The 20,324-nt window shown below is 46.2% G+C and overlaps 3 protein-coding genes and 2 long non-coding RNA genes across 7 annotated transcripts in view; 4 read left to right on the top strand and 1 right to left on the bottom strand.

Moving 5' to 3' along the window:
* LOC114444708 (centrosomal protein of 164 kDa-like) overlaps positions 1–772 on the bottom strand; it is a 30,505-nt gene extending 29,733 nt beyond the window's left edge. The window contains exons 1-2 of the mRNA XM_028419454.1: positions 528–772; positions 283–394 (exon numbers count right to left, since the gene is read on the bottom strand). Coding sequence (XP_028275255.1) covers positions 283–336 — 54 coding nt within the window. The 5' untranslated portion in view covers positions 337–394; positions 528–772. The remainder of the gene's footprint in view (positions 1–282; positions 395–527) is intronic.
* Positions 773–1,487: 715 nt separating this feature from the next.
* LOC114445098 (SID1 transmembrane family member 2-like) lies at positions 1,488–2,464 on the top strand. Its single transcript, XM_028420054.1, has 5 exons — positions 1,488–1,505; positions 1,613–1,705; positions 1,789–1,899; positions 1,992–2,105; positions 2,229–2,464. Exons 1-5 carry the CDS (start codon positions 1,488–1,490, stop codon positions 2,442–2,444), a joined length of 552 nt encoding a protein of 183 aa, XP_028275855.1. The 3' UTR covers positions 2,445–2,464.
* A 438-nt stretch (positions 2,465–2,902) lies between these two features.
* Positions 2,903–6,606, top strand: LOC114444750 (uncharacterized). Its single transcript, XR_003671586.1, has 4 exons — positions 2,903–3,038; positions 5,809–6,132; positions 6,208–6,277; positions 6,374–6,606. It is a non-coding gene; the product is annotated as an uncharacterized LOC114444750 (long non-coding RNA).
* A 521-nt stretch (positions 6,607–7,127) lies between these two features.
* Positions 7,128–15,931, top strand: LOC114444733 (centrosomal protein of 164 kDa-like). Of its 3 annotated transcripts, none has more exons than XM_028419512.1 (23): positions 7,128–7,381; positions 7,688–7,792; positions 7,884–7,948; positions 8,124–8,207; positions 8,283–8,349; positions 8,435–8,694; positions 8,852–9,025; positions 9,279–9,459; positions 9,561–9,668; positions 9,782–9,884; positions 10,154–10,179; positions 11,907–12,251; positions 12,327–12,396; positions 12,493–13,235; positions 13,536–13,780; positions 13,863–13,994; positions 14,108–14,302; positions 14,499–14,621; positions 14,764–14,907; positions 15,084–15,167; positions 15,243–15,289; positions 15,379–15,638; positions 15,796–15,931. In XM_028419512.1, the coding sequence occupies exons 6-14, from the start codon at positions 8,489–8,491 to the stop codon at positions 12,561–12,563; spliced, it is 1,284 nt and encodes a 427-aa protein (XP_028275313.1). In that variant the 5' UTR covers positions 7,128–7,381; positions 7,688–7,792; positions 7,884–7,948; positions 8,124–8,207; positions 8,283–8,349; positions 8,435–8,488; the 3' UTR covers positions 12,564–13,235; positions 13,536–13,780; positions 13,863–13,994; positions 14,108–14,302; positions 14,499–14,621; positions 14,764–14,907; positions 15,084–15,167; positions 15,243–15,289; positions 15,379–15,638; positions 15,796–15,931. The 3 variants fall into 3 exon arrangements, with proteins under 3 accessions (XP_028275313.1, XP_028275314.1, XP_028275315.1); XM_028419513.1 differs by having other exon boundaries at positions 10,154–10,200; positions 11,928–12,251; XM_028419514.1 differs by lacking the exons at positions 7,128–7,381; positions 11,907–12,251 and having other exon boundaries at positions 10,154–10,243; positions 12,361–12,396.
* On the top strand, positions 10,869–11,429 carry LOC114444752 (uncharacterized). Its single transcript, XR_003671588.1, has 3 exons — positions 10,869–10,988; positions 11,104–11,212; positions 11,326–11,429. It is a non-coding gene; the product is annotated as an uncharacterized LOC114444752 (long non-coding RNA).
* Positions 15,932–20,324: the final 4,393 nt, after the last annotated feature.

Raw genomic sequence — 20,324 nt, 5'->3', positions numbered from 1 at the left:
AAATAAGTAATAGCTGTTTATGTACACAGTGACAGTGTGTCAAATTTTATATTTTATCTTAACTGATGACTATTCCTTTAGTGATAAAATGCCTAACATTACTGTGTGCTTTCAGGTTAGTCAATCACTCTAACAATTGCTCTGCAGCTGACGTCTCTCAACCTCAGTTGTCAAAAACAGACCCTAACAACTGATTACTATGAAGGACACTCACTCACTAGATTGCTGGGTCAGCATAGCTGAAATTAAAATAGCTCCCCAGCCTCCCTCCCCTTTACTTACCAATGCCTCGACTCTGGAGTCAACGGGGCAACAATGCCCTCCTTGGCCAGCCATAGTAGCTCCGGCTCCTTGTCAGGATCAATGCCAATCTCTCTTGCATACTCAAGGATTTCTGATCACAAAGGGAGTACATTTTGAAAACGTTATGTGAGAAGATACACCCAGTATCATTTAACACACTGCTCAGTACATCTATCCACGTCTACATTTCGAGCTAATCTAGATTCACATCACTGCTTTAGTACCTTGTTCAGAGGGTATATAGTCCTCATCAATGTACTCCTCAAGGATCAGCTGGTCTCCTATGAGAGCAGCTGCAGTCATGGTTACTGCGGAGACAAATCGTGATGCAAAACAGGGTGACAACTGTGTTGTAGCTGGATATTGTACACACATATGGAATAAGAGATATTTTAGCTCTGTGCTGTGCTTTAGAAGGGGAAACGTGGGGATTTGCTCTCATATTAGGCTCAGATAATGAGATTAACAAACAAGCTAACTTCTTGCATCTTTGATATACAATTAGAGCGGAGGTTCTTAAACCCTCGTGAGGGTGTGCATCGCTATTCCACACGAACATCTTGGTAAACGATAAATATGGTCGTGAAATCATATTAAAAACAGAAGAAACACAAGAAGAAAACAAGTGAGCTAAGCTAATTAATTTAACTTTAGTCCCTCGGCTAACTTCACCAGCTAGCCTGACGTTAGCACAGCGAGCTAAATAGTTGAAGAATATCTTAATCGTGACTAACGACTTACCTTGCACGATTTAAATGTTTTTCTTATTAGCATGTGTGGCAAAAACTGTCAGCGGTCATGTCTTCAACAGAAACATTGTGTTCGCAGGGTGGAGAAAGATGCGAAAGTTAGACCACTAACAACATCTCCAAGGACGCTTTCGCCGTTTCCTGTTGACGATGAAGCCGCGGCTCTGATTGGCTGAGCCGTATGAGGCTTTCATGAGCCCCCCCGATTCCGTGCTGCCGTTTACTTCTATGGGAAAGATAGCAGCGAGTGCCTTATTTCATGGTAAATATCAAAATAAACCCCACAAAAGTATATTTCCAGCCGCTATTTGTACATTGTGAGTAATGGGATTACATTCTGCATCATTGTCTTGACGAGTTGTTGTGACAAAGGCAGCAAAATCCATATCAAACGCTTCAAAGCAATCCTTTCCCTGTTATGTCTGTAAGGACCGCATGGTTCTGCTTGTGATGGTTAACATAGTCAACTGGTCTCTGTAAGTAAACACTGTGCTACTTAATAATGACACTCATGAGGAATGCAGTCGTGACGGATGACATGTTTGTTTACATGTCTGCAGGGCTGCTTATGGCCTAATGACTTTGCCTCCTACCTGTTGGCCATTGCCATCTGCAACCTGCTGCTCTACTTTGCCTTTTACATCATCATGAAGGTGTGCGAGTAACGTGTAGATTTAGAGAAGAGCAGGAATGTTGTGTACATTGTAAGTTTATTGTCTGTTTTTAGCATTTTTAGCTGCGGAGCGGGGAGAGAATTAAGTGTCTGCCATTGGTATGCATTCTCTTCACTGCTGTGGTGTGGGGCTTTGCACTGTATTTCTTTTTCCAGGGACTCAGCACCTGGCAGGTCAGTAACACGTACACACACCCGATTCTGGTTTGTGGAGGTACTTATTAATATAATATGCACTGAATGTTTTTATTTCTTTCTCCTGGCAGAAAACTCCTGCAGAGTTGTGTGAACGCAACAGGGACTGCATCCTGTTGTCTTTCTTTGACGACCATGACATTTGGCACTTCCTCTCCTCCATTGCCATGTTTGGATCTTTCCTGGTATGATGAGGATATATGTGTTGTGTGTTTATCTACACAGCAACATACTTAAAACATTTTTGTTGCTTTTGGAATGTGGAGTTTGCAAATTGCACGCTAACGACTTTCCTGCTCTTCCCTCAGGTCCTCCTGACCATGGACAATGACCTTGACACCGTCCAGAGACAAGATCTTCGTCTTGTAGATTTATCATCAATCTTCTGTGAGGAGCTCAACTGTTCCTCCCTGCCTTATCGCCCTTGTCTCCATTTGCATCTACTCCATGTTTTAATAAGCACAGCCAGTAGCCTGTTCCTCCGGCTGTCGACGAGTGCATCTTTGCCTCTGGTAGCCAATTAGCCAGTCAGGGAAGGGCAGTAGCCCCTTCCTCCTCCTGTATGGACACTAATGTGCCAATGAATAGCTGGATCAACATCAAAGTGATGCGGACAAGTTTTGTCCTCTTGCTGCCATCATCGAGAAATTAATAATAAGTAATTGATGTTTACTTATTGCTGATGATGAATAACAATGTAAAATGTCCAAATTAACTTATTTTATGTTGTGCGCATTACAATGTGGCCCACAAGTCAACAATGTATGTTGAATTTAAGGTTTGTGGGCTGTTTATATGTTGTGTGTGTGCATGTTTTTACAGACATGAATCCTGTCAGAGGAAACACTCTGCTGCGGAGGAAAGAAGAGCAGCTTCAGCAGTTGGAGAGCTCTTGAGCTGAGGAGGTCAGGAGAAAACATCAGATTGTATCTCTAGTCTGCTGTATACTCTGTATAAAGTTTGGTTCTTATTCGAAAGTCATTAACAAGAGTCTTGGCTCTTTCGTTCTTCAGCCGCACTTTGAGGATTTGTCTCGGTTGGCTGGAGACAGGAAGGTGACCTTTGATTTGACTGAGTCAGACCTGAGCAGCGCCCGGTGGATCCACAGGATGGTGCAGGTAATACAGAATCAGATGCTCCTATATCTGTTTAAATGTGACCCTTTTATGTTACACTTAAATGAATAAGGAATAAAATAAGTTTAGTATCGAGACACCACCATGTTCCAGCACAAGGTTGTCCATCGGTGCACCTGGCACCAGGACACCCTAGGCCGGAGGTCAATGATCGATTTTGTAATTGTGTCATCTGACCTTCGACCTTGTGTTTTGGACACTCGGGTGAAGAGAGGGGCTGAGCTGTCAACTGATCACTACCTGGTGGTGAGTTGGATCCGTTGGCGGGGGAAGAGGCTGGACAGGCCCGGCAGGCCCAAAAGTACTGTGCGGGTCTGTTGGGAGCGTTTGGCCGAACCCTCCGCTAGGGAGATCTTCAACTCCCACCTCCGGGAGAGCTTCACCCAGATTCCGAGGGAGGCTGGAGACATTGAGTCGGAGTGGACCATGTTTTCCACCTCCATTGTCGATGCAGCCGTCCGAAGCTGCGGCCGCAAAGACTCTGGTGCCTGTCGTGGCGGCAATCCCCGGACACGGTGGTGGACACCGGAGGTCAGGGATGCCGTCAAGCTGAAGAAGGAGTCCTATCGGGCCTGGTTGGCTTGTGGGACTCCTGAAGCAGCTGATAGGTATCGGCAGGCCAAGCGTGCTGCAGCGAGGGCAGTTGTAGAGGCAAAAACTCGGGCCTGGGAGGAGTTCGGGAAGGCCATGGAGGAGGACTATCGGTCAGCCTCAAAGAGATTCTGGCAAACCTCCGGCGCCTCAGGAGGGGGAAGCAGTACTCTGCCAACACTGTATTCAGTGGAGGTGGGGAGCTGTTGACCTTGACTGAGGGGGTGGTTGGATGGTGGAAAGAGTACTTTGAGGGTCTCCTCAATCCCACCAAAACGCCTTCCATTATGGAAACGGAGGCTGATGACTCAGTGGTGGACTCGTTCATCACCTGTGCTGAAGTTGCCGAGGTAGTCAAAAAGCTCCCCGGCGGCAAGGCACCGGGGGTGGATAAGATTCGCCCTGGGTACCTTAAGTCTCTGGATGTTGTGGGGCTGTCTTGGTTGACACGCCTCTGCAACATAGCGTGGCAATGGGGGGCAGTGCCGCTGGACTGGCAGACCGGGGTGGTGGTCCCTCTTTTTAAAAAGGGGGACCGGAGGGTGTGCTCCAACTACAGGGGGATCACACTCCTCAGCCTCCCTGGGAAAGTCTATGCCAGGGTACTGGAGAGGAGAATTAGGCCTATAGTCGAACCTCGGATTCAGGAAGAGCAATGTGGTTTTCGTCCTGGCCACGGAATGCTGGACCAGCTCTATACCCTCCGCAGTGTGCTGGAGGGTTCATGGGAGTTCGCCCAACCAGTCCACATGTGTTTTGTGGACTTGGAGAAGGCGTTCGACCATGTCCCTTGCGGCATCTTGTGGGAGGTGCTCTGGGAGTATGGGGTCCGTGGCCCTCTGCTGAGGGCTGTTAGGTCCCTGTATGGCCGGAGCAGGAGTTTGGTTCGCATTGCCGGCAGTAAGTCAGACCTGTTCCCAGTGCATGTTGGACTCCGGCAGGGCTGCCCTTTGTCACCAGTTCTGTTCATAATTTTTATGGACAGAATTTATAGGCGCAGCGAGGGACTGGAGGGGATCTGGTTCGGGAACCATAGGATTTCATCTCTGCTTTTTGCAGATGATGTTGTCCTGTTGGCTTCATCGAGCCGGGACCTCCAGTGTGCACTGGGACGGTTTGCAGCTGAGTGTGAAGCGGCTGGGATGAGAATCAGCACCTCCAAGTCTGTATCTCGGGGTCTCGTTCACGAGTGAGGGAAAAATGGAGCGGGAGATTGACAGACGGATCGGTGCAGCTTCCGCAGTAATGCGGTCGCTGTACCTGTCAGTTGTGGTGAAGAAAGAGCTGAGCCGGAAGGCGAAGCTCTCGATTTACCGGTCAATCTACGTTCCTACCCTCACCTATGGTCATGAGCTTTGGGCAGTGACCGAAAGAATGAGATTGCGAATACAGGCGGCCGAAATGAGTTTCCTTCGAAGGGTGGCTGGGCGCTCCCTTAGAGATAGGGTGAGAAGCTCATTCACCCGAGAGGAGCTCGGATTAGAGCCGCTGCTCCTCCACATCGAGAGGAGCCAGCTGAAGTGGCTCGGGCATCTGGTTCGGATGCCTCCTGGACGCCTCCCTGGGCAGGTGTTCCGGGCATGTCCCACTGGGAGGAGGCCCCGGGGAAGACCCAGGACGCGGTGGAGAGACTATGTCTCTCGGCTGGCCTGGGAACGCCTCGGGATTCCCCCAGAGGAGCTGGAGGAAGTGTCTGGTGAGAGGGAAGTCTGGGTGTCCCAGCTTAGACTGCTGCCCCCGCGACCCGGCCCCGGATAAGCGGTTGAAAATGGATGGATGGATGGATAGTATCGAGAGAATAATTTAATGGATTGCTATGCTATTGAAACTATAATCCCCATTATTTTGGACCATCAAGGTCTGCTGAATTAGCTACTAGCAGCTCATGTTTATAATTCAACCACCCATCACTGGATTACTTTTGATACTTAGGAAATCTTAAAACATGGTGATGCTTGGGAAACTTCTGATCAAAGTGTAATTAAAAAGACATTTTGTAAAGTTTTTTGTCATTTTGAGATGGTAAATCCTTTTTTCTGAATTCAGAGAGTATAGTTATTGATGCAAATTGCAGCATCAGGCAGTAAGACTTTGAAAGTAGCTTAACTGCCTTTAAACCCACTGTGCAGCTCTCTACCTGCTTTTTTCCCTCTTTCATCAGGAGGTCACCCTACTGTTCCAGCCAAAATCCAGGAGTCCTTGCAGCAGATCTTGGGGCAGCTCAACACAGTTCTCGGTGCACTGGGTTCACTGGGTTCACTGGCCCAGAGGCAGAGCACCACAGCCTACTCGGCTATCCCCGTGCCTCTGTCACATCCTCACTCCTACCCAGCTCCCAACACCTTGATCCCAACCTGTTAACTCCACCTCCTCCTGTGAGGCCTGGGCACCTCAAAGCAGCTCTACAGCTAATCCTCTGTTCAGTACCCCCATCAGCAGCGAACTGAGGACCTCATTAATAGCCGATGGAGCCAGATTTTCCCTGGTATGTCAGTGTAATAGTAAAGCACCATTACTGGGGTTTAATGTGTTGTTGTTGACCTGTAGTTCTGTTCTCCAGGAGCACCTGTTGCCCCAGTGCATTCAAGCACAAGGAGCACCCCGGCCTACTCATCATACACTCCTGTTAGGTACGACAACACACAGTCAATCATTCGGTTAGAACTGATTACACAGTATACTCTTAATGTACTCACTGCACTCCCAAAACTGTGCTTGTGTCCTAGTGAACATAGCCGTGGCCTGCGGTCCACACAGAAACCAGTGGCCATGGATGGCCAGAGGCTGCAGGGATTAATTGACAGCAACAAGAGGTGGTTGGAGATGCGCAAGAAAGACACCAGCATGTATCCTTTTATCTCAAGTACTCATCCAACCTGTCATTTGGTACATTTGGTTCTTTGTCATTTATCTGTTGTCTATTTTTATATTATTTCCCGGTTACCTGTTTACTACTTCAGGTTATCTATTATGTGAGGGATCTAATGATTTGTGTGTTGTTGTTAAGTTTGAGGTTGTGCAGTTTACAAGCACCCCTGATTGACTAATTGACTGAGAAGGTAGAATAAAACCTTGGTTTCCTATACGAGGACAGCTCAGTGGTCATTCTTGATCTAAAGCTGCAACATATTTTGGCGAGCCAGCCAGGAGAGAAGTTTTATCGTAAGTAGCGGACTTTTGTCAGTGCCGTTAGCGGCCAACGGTAGCCGTTGTCAGCCGTGGAAGAGAGACTTCTCTCCAACAACGAACCTAGACAAGATGAAAAAAAACGGATTGTACTAACAATGGAGTTAGAAGCCTTAAGAGACCAAGTTACCACTACACTCTGTCAGTTAAAGTGGGAAGAACTTGTGGATGTCTGTAATTTTCTGAAATGCTGTGAAATCACAGAGGAGGATGAGTCAAGGAGCCGGCGGAGGCTGATGAAAGTGATCGAGCGCACACTGGATGGTGTTGAGCAAAGTAACTTGCCAGAAGAGGCTGCGCAGTTTAATAAAGAGCTGTTGTCATTTATGGGAGGAAAGGGCGCTACAGGTGATCCTTTGGACCGGCCGGAATGTTTCCGCCTCTCTGAGATGAGGGAGAAATATGATGAGCTCCAAGGCGAAGTCAAAGTTCGCTGGGAGAGAAACTTAAGATTACGGATGCTGCTCCGAGCTCTGTTCCAAATCAACTGCCACCAAAAGTGCCTGAAGTGACGATACGGAGGGAGTTTTGCATCTGTGGCCAAATAGGTGAAGGTGGGGGCCATAAGCCCGGGGCTCAAACTGTGTGACATGCTTGAAATGAAATCTGATTTGACGCAATTAAGACTGCGTTTTGGAAGCTATTAGCCAGCACTGATCTGACACTACGAGCCACAGAATGCTGACTGCAGTTCAATGGCCACAGGCATCAATGTTAACAAGGATTTTCTTATTTTATGACACACACACACACACACACACAACAAAAACACACATCACTGTGACTCTGTGTACTACCGGCCTGCAGTTGTGTTTTAGTACACGTGCTGACAGTGAGTTGTCGTCTGTCCACAGTGGAAGGCACTGTCAAAAGAGCAGGCCAAATATTACCAGGAGGCCGAGGCAGAGCGGCGGCTCCATGCCCAGCTGTACCCCGAGTGGTCGACAGCGGACAACGATGTATGCACACTCTGCTCACATACAACTACGACACAACTCGTCCACAGACAGTGAAAACAGACTGTAATGTGTGTGATGTGCTTGATTTTAGGGCAAAAAGAGGAAAAGGGTCTTGACGCCCAGATAAAAAAGACCCAGCTGACACACTCACGGAAGGTGAGACAGCCAGGCACATATATGCCTGCTAGCTATGCATCTTTGTCTGCTTTATAGATATGATGGAAGTTGATGGTTTAGATTAGCATCAGTTAATAAAACTTGGCTCTTGTAGTATGTGCACTCCTGGAACCACATGATGCTAAAACAGAGAGGTTATTCTTTTTTTATGTAGGAGTCAGAGCTTCAAGATCTGGCAGATCAGTTGGAGCTGAGCTCTAAGGAACTGAAGAGCCAGGAGATCATGCTGCAGACTAAGGTTCCTTTGCCATACTGTTTGTATTAATAAGACTAAAGTAAGCCACATTAGCTAATCATTTTTGCCATCTATCAGGAAGCAGATCTGAAGAGGAGGAGGAAGAAGCTCGGACAAAAGTGGAGAAGTGGAGAGTCAGATAGAGGTCCAAAGTCTGATTTTCTCCTCATGGATAGAATATTTGTACCAGCTTTACCATCTGTAAAACTGTAATTTACCATCCTGTTCAGGCCTTACCTCTGCTGATCCAGGAGAGAGACCAGCTGAAGGAGGAGCTGGAGAGGATGAGGGTGGAGAAAGCTCAAGCCCGAGAACTCACCCACAGAGCTAGGGAAGAGAGGAGTGAGGCCAAGGAGGAGGCACAAAGGCTGAGGGAGGAGAGAGACAAAGCCAGGGAAGAGAGCAGAAGAGCCAAGGAGGAAAAGGAAGGACTAGAGAGCAAGGTGGCGCTGCTGCAGGAGAGGTGTGACCGTCTCAGTCGCAGAATCGGGTACTGGTTTCCTTCAAAGGATTCCGTTTCCTTCATCATAGTAGATAAATAAAATTCAATCTAAATGATATACTGTTGCAAGCTTGTGTTCATTTGCATGTTAATTGTCTTTGCAAAGTTTGCAGGATTTTAAATGGATCATGGTCTGTTTTTTCAGTGAGCTGGAACTAAGTGCAGGAGTGAACAACTCCCTGAGATCAGAGCAGAACAAGAAGAAGGCAGAGAAGGTGACTGCGCCCTCCAGTGACGAGAGAGACGCATGGCTGACTGTAGAAGGCCTGGACGACCCGCCTCTCTCCCCTGCACCCGACAGCCACAGCAGCATGGACGAGTAAGGAGACACAAACACAACATAACAGTTCCTGGCCATACATGCACACTGTTGGTTATTTATTTAGTACTTTGAGTGTTGTTTGTTTAGTACTTGACATGGACTGATTAGTGGCACAGCAATAATTTCTAGGTAATTAATTCTAGGTCAGTGAATTATTACCACTAGATGTTTACTTTTAACATTGAGCACTCTCCATTGTTCTACTGTCTGTCACTAACTATAATTTCTGTTCCCTCAGCTCTGCACTCAGCTTCGGGCGGTACCTCTCTTCACACAGCGCCTCCATCCACAAGACCAAACTCTTCCTGGAGAGGGAGAGCAGCCGTCTGATGGAGAGACAGACAGCTCTGCAGGCAGCCCAGACCAGCTCCACTCAGGTCCCCAGTCATCAAGGAGGAGTGACTGAGGGAATGATAACAAACCTGCAGCAGGTAGGGAGGACTGTGACCCACCTCCTGTGGGACTCAAGCTGAAGCTTGGTAAGGTTGGGTTGCTTTTAAACAAGGGTTTGTTTGTTTTGTTTTTCTTGCAGGAAGCCATGAATGTTGCAGCGCTTCAGCGCACAGTTCAGACAGGAAACACTCTGCTGCGGAGGAAAGAGGAGCAGCTTCAGCAGTTGGAGAGCTCTAGAGCTGAGGAGGTCAGGAGGAAACATCAGATTGTATCTCTAGTCTGCTGTATACTCTGTATAAAGTTTGGTGCCATTCTTATTCGAAAGTCATTAACAAGAGTCTTGGCTCTTTCGTTCTTCAGCCACACTTTGAGGATTTGTCTCGGTTGGCTGGAAACAGGAAGGCGACCTTTGATGTGACTGAGTCAGACCTGAGCAACCCGGTGGATCCACCGGATGGTGCAGGTAATACAGAATCAGATGCTCCTATATCTGTTTAAATGTGACCCCTTTATGTTACACTTAACTGAATAAGGAACTGATCAAAGTGTAATTAAAAAGACATTTTGTAAAAGTTTTTTGTCATTTTGAGATGGTAAATCCTTTTTTCTGAATTCAGAGAGTATAGTTATTGATGCAAATTGCAGCATCAGGCAGTAAGACTTTGAAAGTAGCTCAACTGCCTTTAAACCCACTGTGCAGCTCTCTACCTGCTTTTTTCCCTCTTTCATCAGGAGGTCTCCCTACTGTTCCAGCCAAAGTCCAGGAGTCCTTGCAGCAGATCTCGGTGCACTGGCTTCACTGGGTTCACTGGCCCAGAGGCAGAGCACCACAGCCTACTCGACTATGACTCTGTGTACTACCGGCCTACAGTTGTGTTTTAGTACACGTGCTGACAGTGAGTTGTCGTCTGTCCACAGTGGAAGGCACTGTCAAAGGAGCAGGCCAAATATTACCAGGAGGCCGAGGCAGAGCGGTGGCTCCATGCCCAGCTGTACCCCGAGTGGTCGACAGCGGACAACTATGTATGCACACTCTGCTCACATACAACTACGACACAACTCGTCCACAGACAGTGAAAACAGACTGTAATGTGTGTGATGTGCTTGATTTTAGGGCAAAAAGAGGAAAAGGGTCTTGTTCATAAATTTAAAAAATCCTCTTTATTTGCTGATAAATCAGACTTATATAGGGAAGCCATTTTTACAACAGAACAAATATTGTAACCATAAAGCAGACAGCCAACGACAAGTTTGTTTAATTTTAAATACCTTGATGAGGTCAGAGAGTATATCAGATATATTCTATGCAACTTGTACCTTTATATGCAGTATGATGATTCAACTGAAGTTTAAACTAATGTTTCAACATTGTAGTTCACAATCTTGGCAGTTGCAGTATATGACTTTTTTGTCTGTGTTCCAGGAGACTGCTCAGAGGGAGTGTTTGCTGTCCACTCTGCAGGAGGACAGAGATCGTCTTCAAGCCTCACATACTGTCCAACTGGAGAAACTCCGTTTGCGGCTTGACGCCCAGATAAAAAAGACCCAGCTGACACACTCACGGAAGGTGAGACAGCCAGGCACAGATATGTCTGCTAGCTATGCATCTTTGTCTGCTTTATAGATATGATGGAAGTTGATGGTTTAGATTAGCATCAGTTAATAAAACTTGGCTCTTGTAGTATGTGCACCAGGAATGTTGCAGAGCTTCAGCGCACAGTTCAGAGAGGAAACACTCTGCTGCGGAGGAAAGAGGAGCAGCTTCAGCAGTTGGAGAGCTGAGCTGAGGAGGTCAGGAGAAAACATCAGATTGTATCTCTAGTCTGCTGTATACTCTGTATAAAGTTTGGTGCCATTCTTATTCGAAAGTCATTAACAAGAGTCTTGGCTCTTTCGTTCTTCAGCCGCACTTTGAGGATTTGTCTCAGTTGGCTGGAGGCAGGAAGGTGACCTTTGATGTGACTGAGTCAGACCTGAGCAGCCCGGTGGATCCACCGGATGGTGCAGGTAATACAGAATCAGATGCTCCTATATCTGTTTAAATGCGACCCCTTTATGTTACACTTAACTGAATAAGGAATGAAACAAGTTTAGTATCGAGAGAATAATTTAATGGATTACTATGCTATTGAAACTATAATCCCCATTATCTTGGACCATCAAGGTCTGCTGAATTAGCTACTAGCAGCTCATGTTTATAATTCAACCACCCATCACTGGATTACTTTTGATACTTAGGAAATCTTAAAACATGGTGATGCTTGGGAAACTTCTGATCAAAGTGTAATTAAAAAGACATTTTGCAATGGTGGTAAATGATGGTAAATCCTTTTTTCTGAATTCAGAGAGTATAGTTATTGATGCAAATTGCAGCATCAGGCAGTAAGACTTTGAAAGTAGCTCAACTGCCTTTAAACCCACTGTGCAGCTCTCTACCTGCTTTTTTCCGTCTTTCATCAGGAAGAGACCTACTGTTCTAGCCAAAATCCAGGAGTCCTTGCAGCAGATCTCGGGCCAGCTCAACACAGTTCTCGGTGCACTGGGTTCACTGGCCCAGAGGCACAGCACCACAGCCTACTCGGCTATCCCTGTGCCTCTGTCACATCCTCACTCCTACCCATTTCCCAACACCTCCACCTCTGCATCAGTCATTCCCCAAATGCACAACCTTGATCCCAACCTCTTAACTCCACCTCCTCCTGTGAGACTCTTAGAACCTACGTGGGCCTGGGCACCTCAGAGCAGCTCTACAGCTAATCCTCTGTTCAGTACCCCCATCAGCAGCGAACTGAGGACCTCATTAATAGCCGATGGAGCCAGATTTTCCCTGGTATGTCAGTGTAATAGTAAAGCACCATTACTGGGGTTTAATCTGTTGTTGTTGACCTGTAGTTCTGTTCTCCAGGAGCACCTGTTGCCCCAGTGCATTCAAGCACAAGGAGCACCCCGGCCTACTCATCATACACTCCTGTTAGGTACGACAACACACAGTCAATCATTCGGTTAGAAGTGATTACACACTATACTCTTAATGTACTCACTGCACTCCCAAAACTGTGCTTGTGTCCTAGTGAACATAGCCGTGGCCTGTGACCCACACAGAAATCAGTGGCCATGGATGGCCAGAGGCTGCAGGGATTAATTGACAGCAACAAGAGGTGGTTGGAGATGCGCAAGAAAGACACCAGCATGTATTCTTTTATCTCAAGTACTCATCCAACCTGAGCCAGCCAGGAGAGAAGTTTTATCGTAAGTAGCGGACTTTTGTCAGTGCCGTTAGCGGCCAACGGTAGCCGTTGTCAGCCGTGGAAGAGAGACTTCTCTCCAACAACGAACCTAGACAAGATGAAAAAAAACGGATTGTACTAACAATGGAGTTAGAAGCCTTAAGAGACCAAGTTACCACTACACTCTGTCAGTTAAAGTGGGAAGAACTTGTGGATGTCTGTAATTTTCTGAAATGCTGTGAAATCACGGAGGAGGATGAGTCAAGGAGCCGGCGGAGGCTGATGAAAGTGATCGAGCACACACTGGATGGTGTTGAGCAAAGTAACTTGCCAGAAGAGGCTGCGCAGTTTAATAAAGAGCTGTTGTCATTTATGGGAGGAAAGGGCGCTACAGGTGATCCTTTGGACCGGCCGGAATGTTTCCGCCTCTCTGAGATGAGGGAGAAATATGATGAGCTCCAAGGCAAAGTCAAAGTTCGCTGGGAGAGAAACTTCGGATGCTGCTCCGAGCTCTGTTCCAAATCAACTGCCACCAAAAGTGCCTAAAGTGACGATACGGAGGGAGTTTCGCATCTGTGGCCAAATAGGTGAAGGTGGGGGCCATAAGCCCGGGGCTCAAACTGTGTGACATGCTTGAAATGAAATCTGATTTGACGCAATTAAGACTGCGTTTTGGAAGCTATTAGCCAGCACTGATCTGACACTACGAGCCACAGAATGCTGACTGCAGATCAATTAATGGCCACAGGCATCAATGTTAACAAGGATTTTCTTATTTTATGACACACACACACAACAAAAACACACATCACTGTGACTCTGTGTACTACCAGCCTGCAGTTGTGTTTTAGTACACGTGCTGACAGTGAGTTGTCGTCTGTCCACAGTGGAAGGCACTGAGGGAGGAGGAGGAGGAAACGAAAAGGGTTGAAAGGGAGGAGAGAATTCTGAAAGAGAGGGAGGAGGAAGAGGAGCAGAAGGTGACCAGAAAGATTGAGCGAAAGATAGAGGACAAGAGGGAGCATATCTTGGAGGAAAAAGAGAAGAGGCTGTGTCTCCTCCAGGAGGAGCTGAGGAAGAAAGAGGAGGAGGAGGAGAAGAAACTGAAGGAGGAGAGTGAAAAAAGACTGAGGTAATGATAGAGAGTATACTGTAGTCATTTGGTTTAACACACACACAAACACACACACACTTCATACTGTGCATCTTCCCAGGACTCTCCAGCAGCATCTTCTGTCTAAGAGAAGAGAGGAGGAAGCCAGGCTGAATGAAGAGTCTGATGGAATGCTGAAGGAGCTCAGAGAGACTGTTAAGAGGGAGAGAGAGAAACAGCAACACAAACTCAGGTCAGACATGCTTAGTTCTTTTTTTATAATATGGTGGCTATTAACACACTGAAGCCCTCATAGGACTTGAACATAAATGTAATCACCATTGTCACTGATGACTGTGTCCTCAGGGAGGAAAGTGAGGTCTGTTAAAGGAATTAAAAATCACTCTGGGGGAAGAACAAGCTGCGGCACGTGAAAGACTGGAGGTGCAGAGGAGGCAGGAGCTTGAGCATCTGAAGGTGGAGTCAGAAGAGGAGCTGCAGGCTGAGAGGAGAAAACTCCAGAGAGAGAGAGGAGAGAAACTGGACTCTATTAAACAAGAGGTCAGAAACACAGAGAGAATGAGGGATCTGATGATGAGTCCACGACCTGAACAGCAATTAGCAGAGTACCACAGAGAGCTTAGGACACTCACAGTCACACACTCACAAGAAAAGAATGACATCATTAATTTGACCTCTTTTTGATTTGTTCTAACTTTTGTATTGTTGTAAACTGACCGTCACTACCGCTGCCTAGCTGGGAGATGTACTTCAGGAGGTAAGAGAGGAAGTGCAGCGGGATCACGAGAGGAAGCTGGAGCAGCTGAGGGACGACCACAGGAGGGAGATGAACAGCATCAGAGAGAAATACCTCGATGAGGTCAGAGAGTATATCAGATATATTCTATGCAACTTGTACCTTTATATGCAGTATGATGATTCAACTGAAGTTTAAACTAATGTTTCAACATTGTAGTTCACAATCTTGGCAGTTGCAGTATAAGACTTTTTGTCTGTTCCAGGAGACTGCTCAGAGGGAGCGTTTGCTGTCCACTCTGCAGGAGGACAGAGATCGTCTTCAAGCCTCACATGCTGTCCAACTGGAGAAACTCCACTTGCGGCTTGACGCCCAGATAAAAAAGACCCAGCTGACACACTCACGGAAGGTGAGACAGCCAGGCACATATATGCCTGCTAGCTATGCATCTTTGTCTGCTTTATAGATATGATGGAAGTTGATGGTTTAGATTAGCATCAGTTAAAAAAACTTGGCTCTTTTAGTATGTGCACTCCTGGAACAACATGACGCTAAAACAGAGAGGTTATTCTTTTTTTTCTGTAGGAGTCAGAGCTTCAAGATCTGGCAGATCAGTTGGAGCTGAGATCTAAGGAACTGAAGAGCCAGGAGATCATGCTGCAGACTAAGGTTCCTTTCCCAAACTGTTTGTATTAATAAGACTAAAGTAAGCCACATTAGCTAATCATTTTTGCCATCTATCAGGAAGCAGATCTGAAGAGGAGGAGGAAGAAGTGGAGAGTCAGATAGAGGTCCAAAGTCTGATTTTCTCCTCATGGATAGAATATTTGTACCAGCTTTACCATCTGTAAAACTGTAATTTACCATCCTGTATGTTCAGGCCTTACCTCTGCTGATCCAGGAGAGAGACCAGCTGAAGGAGGAGCTGGAGAGGATGAGGGTGGAGAAAGCTCAAGCCCGAGAACTCATCCACAGAGCTACGGAAGAGATGAGTGAGGCCAAGGAGGAGGCACAAAGGCTGAGGGAGGAGAGAGACAAAGCCAGGGAAGAGAGCAGAAGAGCCAAGGAGGAAAAGGAACAACTAGAGAGCAAGGTGGCGCTGCTGCAGGAGAGGTGTAAACGTCTCAGTCGCAGAATCAGGTACTGGTTTCCTTCAAAGGATTCCGTTTCCTTCATCATAGTAGATAAATAAAATTCAATCTAAATGATATACTGTTGCAAGCGTGTGTTCATTTGCATGTTAATTGTCTTTGCAAAGTTTGCAGGATTTTAAATGGATCATGGTCTGTTTTTTCAGTGAGCTGGAACTAATCATCATCAACTAAGCATGAAAGGTACCAACGTGGACATCTTCGACAACTACAACCTGGGTGTCCACATTGACCACAAACTAGACTGGTCCACAAACGCAGAGGCAATATACAAGAAGGGACAGAGTCGCCTGTATCTCCTAAGGAGACTCAGGTCCTTTAACGTCTGCCAGACCATGCTGCAGATGTTTTACCACTCGGTGGTCTCCAGTGTCATCTTCTACACTGTAGTGTGCTGGGGCAGCAGGATGAAGATGGCTGACACCAACAGACTCAACAAGCTCATTAGGAAGGCTGGCTCGGTACTGGGAGTGGAGCTGGAGACTGTGGTGGAGGTGACGGAGAGGAGGATACTGAGGAAACTCCTCAGTATTCGTAACAACACGTCTCACCCCCTGCATGACACACTGCTGTCCTACAGGAGCACATTCAGTGGTAGACTGAGACTACCGAGGAGCAGCACAGAACGCCACAGGAGGTCCTTCCTGCCAGTGGCCATCAGACTGTATAACTCCTCCCCTTTCTGTAGGGAGAAGAGCTAGATAATCATGTCAGGCATCACTGTCATTCCCTCCACTGGTCTATATTTATGTTTACTTAGCACCTTATATCTCCAGATTTGTATCCATGTATCATATATTGTGCTCATACTGCATACTGTACTCTGATTTGGATTATAGTGACACTTATACTCTTATACTCTGTACTTAACTGCATTTAATGTAACTTGATACCTCTGGCACAAGAATTTCCTTTGGGATTAATAAAGTTTTATCTTATCTTATCTTGTCTTAAGTGAAGGAGCGAACAACTCCCTGAGATCAGAGCAGAAGAAGGCAGAGAAGGTGACTGCGCCCTCCAGTGACGAGAGAGACGCATGGCTGACTGTAGAAGGCCTGGACGACCCGCCTCTCTCCCCTGCACCCGACAGCCACAGCAGCATGGACGAGTAAGGAGACACAAACACAACATAACAGTTCCTGGCCATACATGCACACTGTTGGTTATTTATTTAGTACTTTGAGTGTTGTTTGTTTAGTACTTGACATGGACTGATTAGTGGCACAGCAATAATTTCTAGGTAATTAATTCTAGGTCAGTGAATTATTACCACTAGATGTTTACTTTTAACATTGAGCACTCTCCATTGTTCTACTGTATGTGTCACTAACTATCATTTCTGTTCCCTCACCTCTGCACTCAGCTTCGGGCGGTACCTCTCTTCACACAGCGCCTCCATCCACAAGACCATACTCTTCCTGGAGAGGGAGAGCAGCCGTCTGAGGGAGAGACAGACAGCTCTGCAGGCAGCCCAGACCAGCTCCACTCAGGTCCCCAGTCATCAAGGAGGAGTGACTGAGGAAATGATAACAAACCTGCAGCAGGTAGGGAGGACGGATGAGAAAGTTCCTGTGGTCGGAACACCCACAGATGTAGCACTGTAGCAGCAGGTGTCTAACATCTGTCTCCTCTTGCTCCACAGGCACCGGGTGAAGCCTGCCACCCTGGTCTACCCCACCGCTTCCTCTACCAGGAGACCAGCTTCTGTCTGCCTCTTTGTATTTATAGACACAATTTTCAGTCTTTCTCCTTTGTTTATTTTCTTTTTGTTTGTTTGTTACCTAAGCCAAAATAAAAAAGGTGCTTCTGTTCTAAACCTACAATACTCTGATATTGACCCATTTCTGTGCTTTTTCTTTGATTAACAGCTGTTAGAGTCAAAGTTTCTTTGCTCATACAGATGTTACATCAGATTAAAAACCACCAAGAACATTTAGGATCAACAGACATAAAATCATCAGCAGGCTGACTGTGGACAAACACACACTTTAAACGGTGTCACAGTTCATGTGACGTTTTCTTGGCTGTCCCACTGTTCTCTTACCCGTCTTTGGTAGAACAGGATGTAAGCAGTTCTCTGCAGCTTTTTGCGGGTGAAGGATCTGCTCGTCTCAATGATGTGGGCATCATCATAGTGGAGCCACAGCTCACCATCCAGCATCTCCTCCGGGCGGACTCCATCACATCATCGTAGTGCCCTAACAGGAGAAGAAACACAGTTATATCAGCTGGAGCTTATGAAACTCAACTGAAGGGAGAAGAACAGCAGCAAAGTTTCCAAAGTGACTTGAATGAAACAGAAATATTCTAATCAAAATGCAGACTAGAAGTAATGACAGAAATCTGGGACTTGTTTCATGTCATAATGTGAGAAAGGTTAGCGTCTCCTCTGATGTGAACTTACCGGCATCCTCCAGGGCCCAAGTGGCTGATGACACTGACCAGACTGTAGCTAGACTCATCCTGAGACACAATCACAGAGAACAGCAGTCAGCTTCACAACAACACACACACTAATACCAGCACACACTGTCCACATGTTTGCTCTGTTGTCAGGTGTGTGATGGTAAAACCTCGCTCTTAGTTAATGATTGAATTATTGATCATCACACTGATATATTTTGTCTCACTGAGACTTGGTTACAGGATGAAGAATATGTTGCTTTAAATGAATCAACTCCGTCTTGTTATGTTAACTGTCATGTTCCTCGAGTTACAGGTCGCGGAGGAGGAGTGGCAGCAATCTACCGCTCCAGTCTTCGGATGAATCCTAAACCTAAGTCTACTGGTACTTCTTTTGAGAGTCTCACTCTCAGCCTGTCTCACGGAAGCTGGAAGAAGTCAGAATGTGTTTTACTCATCGTAGTGTATCGTCCACCTGCTGCTGCTTATTCAGAGTTCCTGCTGGAGTTTTCAGACTTCTTATCAAGTTTAGTGCTCAGCACAGATAAAGTCATTATAGTGGGTGACTATAACATTCATATGGACGTCGACTCCGACAGTCTGAAGACTGCCTTCAACTCACTCTTGGATTCAGTTGGGTTCTCTCAGTTAGTAAATGAACCCACACACTGTCACAGTCACACCCTTGATCTGGTTCTCACCTATGGCCTGGAAGCTGAGAACCTGTTAGTGTGGTCTCAAAATCCTGTTCTTTCAGATCACTCATTAATTACCTTATCTACTGTACCTGTCTTTTGGATCCTATCCCATCACGGCTCCTAAGGATGCTATTCCTCTGATCAGAGACTCTATATTAGGACAGATCAATCTGTCTCTGGAAACAGGATATGTACCACAGGCTTTTAAAACTGCTGTGATCATTCCGATACTTAAAAAACCTTCACTGGACCCGGACGTCTTAGGAAACTACAGACCGATCTCCAACCTCACCTTTATTTCTAAAATACTTCTAAGAGCTGTTGTAAGTCAGCTAAATGACCACCAGCATAGGAACAGTCTGCTCGATGCTTTCCAGTCTGGATTCAGAGCCCATCACAGCACAGAAACAGCACTGCTTAAAGTCACTAATGACCTCCTCATGGCATCGGACCGTGGACTCGTCTCTGTACTCGTTCTACTGGATCTCAGTGCTGCCTTCGACACAGTAGATCATCGAATCCTACTACACAGATTAGAACACGAGATTAGGATTATAGGAACAGCACTGTGCTGGTTTAACTCATATTTATCTGACAGATTTCACTTTGTTCATGTTGATGTTTCCTCCTCATGTACAAGGGGTAATCACAGTGTTCCACAGGGTTCTGGGCTTGGACCGATCTTGTTCACCCTCTACATGCTCCCTCTAGGAAACATCATCCAGAAGCACGGCATACACTTTCATTGTTATACTGATGACACCCAGCTGCATTTATCCATGAAGCCTGAAGAAACGGAGCCGCTAGTCAGACTACAGGCATGTCTGAAGGACATAAAGGACTGGATGACCTCCAACTTTTTACTATTAAACCTCAGTCTTGTCCGAGACAAGACTGAGGTCATTGTTTTTGGACCTAAACATCTCAGAACTAGATTATCAGATAATACTTTCTCTCTGGATGGAATTACTTTGGCCTCCAGTACGACTGTGAGGAACCTCGGAGTTATCTCATATTAAACAAGTCTCCAAGACCGCTTTCTTTCACCTGCGTAATATTGCTAAGATCAGGAGCATCCTCTCTCAGAGTGAGTGAAAAGCTAATCCATGCTTTTGTCTCTTCAAGACTGGACTGCAACTCTTTATTGTCTGGATGTCCACATTACTCCATCAACAGTCTGCAGCTGATCCAGAACGCAGCGGCTAGAGTTCTGACAGGAAGCAGCCAAAGGGATCATATTTCTCCTGTTCTAGCGTCTCTTCACTGGCTCCCAGTGGGCTCAAGAATACACTTCAAGATCCTTCTTCTAACCTATGTAGGGTGAAAGAATTTATTCTGCACGGTGTTAACATGCAGTGTGTTCAGATATATAAGTATTCATGTTTATATGTGTTTAGCGCTTAACAATGTGATTTTCATACGTGTTTATGTGTTAGGAAGTTTTATAGAAAATCAAAGTAATTCGAGGATACTGAATGTATTAATAAGTAATTTCATAGTGTGTCATATAACTTTGTTTTCTGCAGTTCAGGCTGTGGCAGATGAGATCAGTTGTTTTTCTGCTCTCTGGAGAG

Source organism: Parambassis ranga, chromosome 13 (genome assembly GCF_900634625.1).
Source record: "Parambassis ranga chromosome 13, fParRan2.1, whole genome shotgun sequence".
NCBI lineage: Eukaryota > Metazoa > Chordata > Actinopteri > Ambassidae > Parambassis > Parambassis ranga.
Note: the sequence above shows the minus strand (reverse complement) of the source record. Positions and strands in the feature narration are given on the sequence as shown.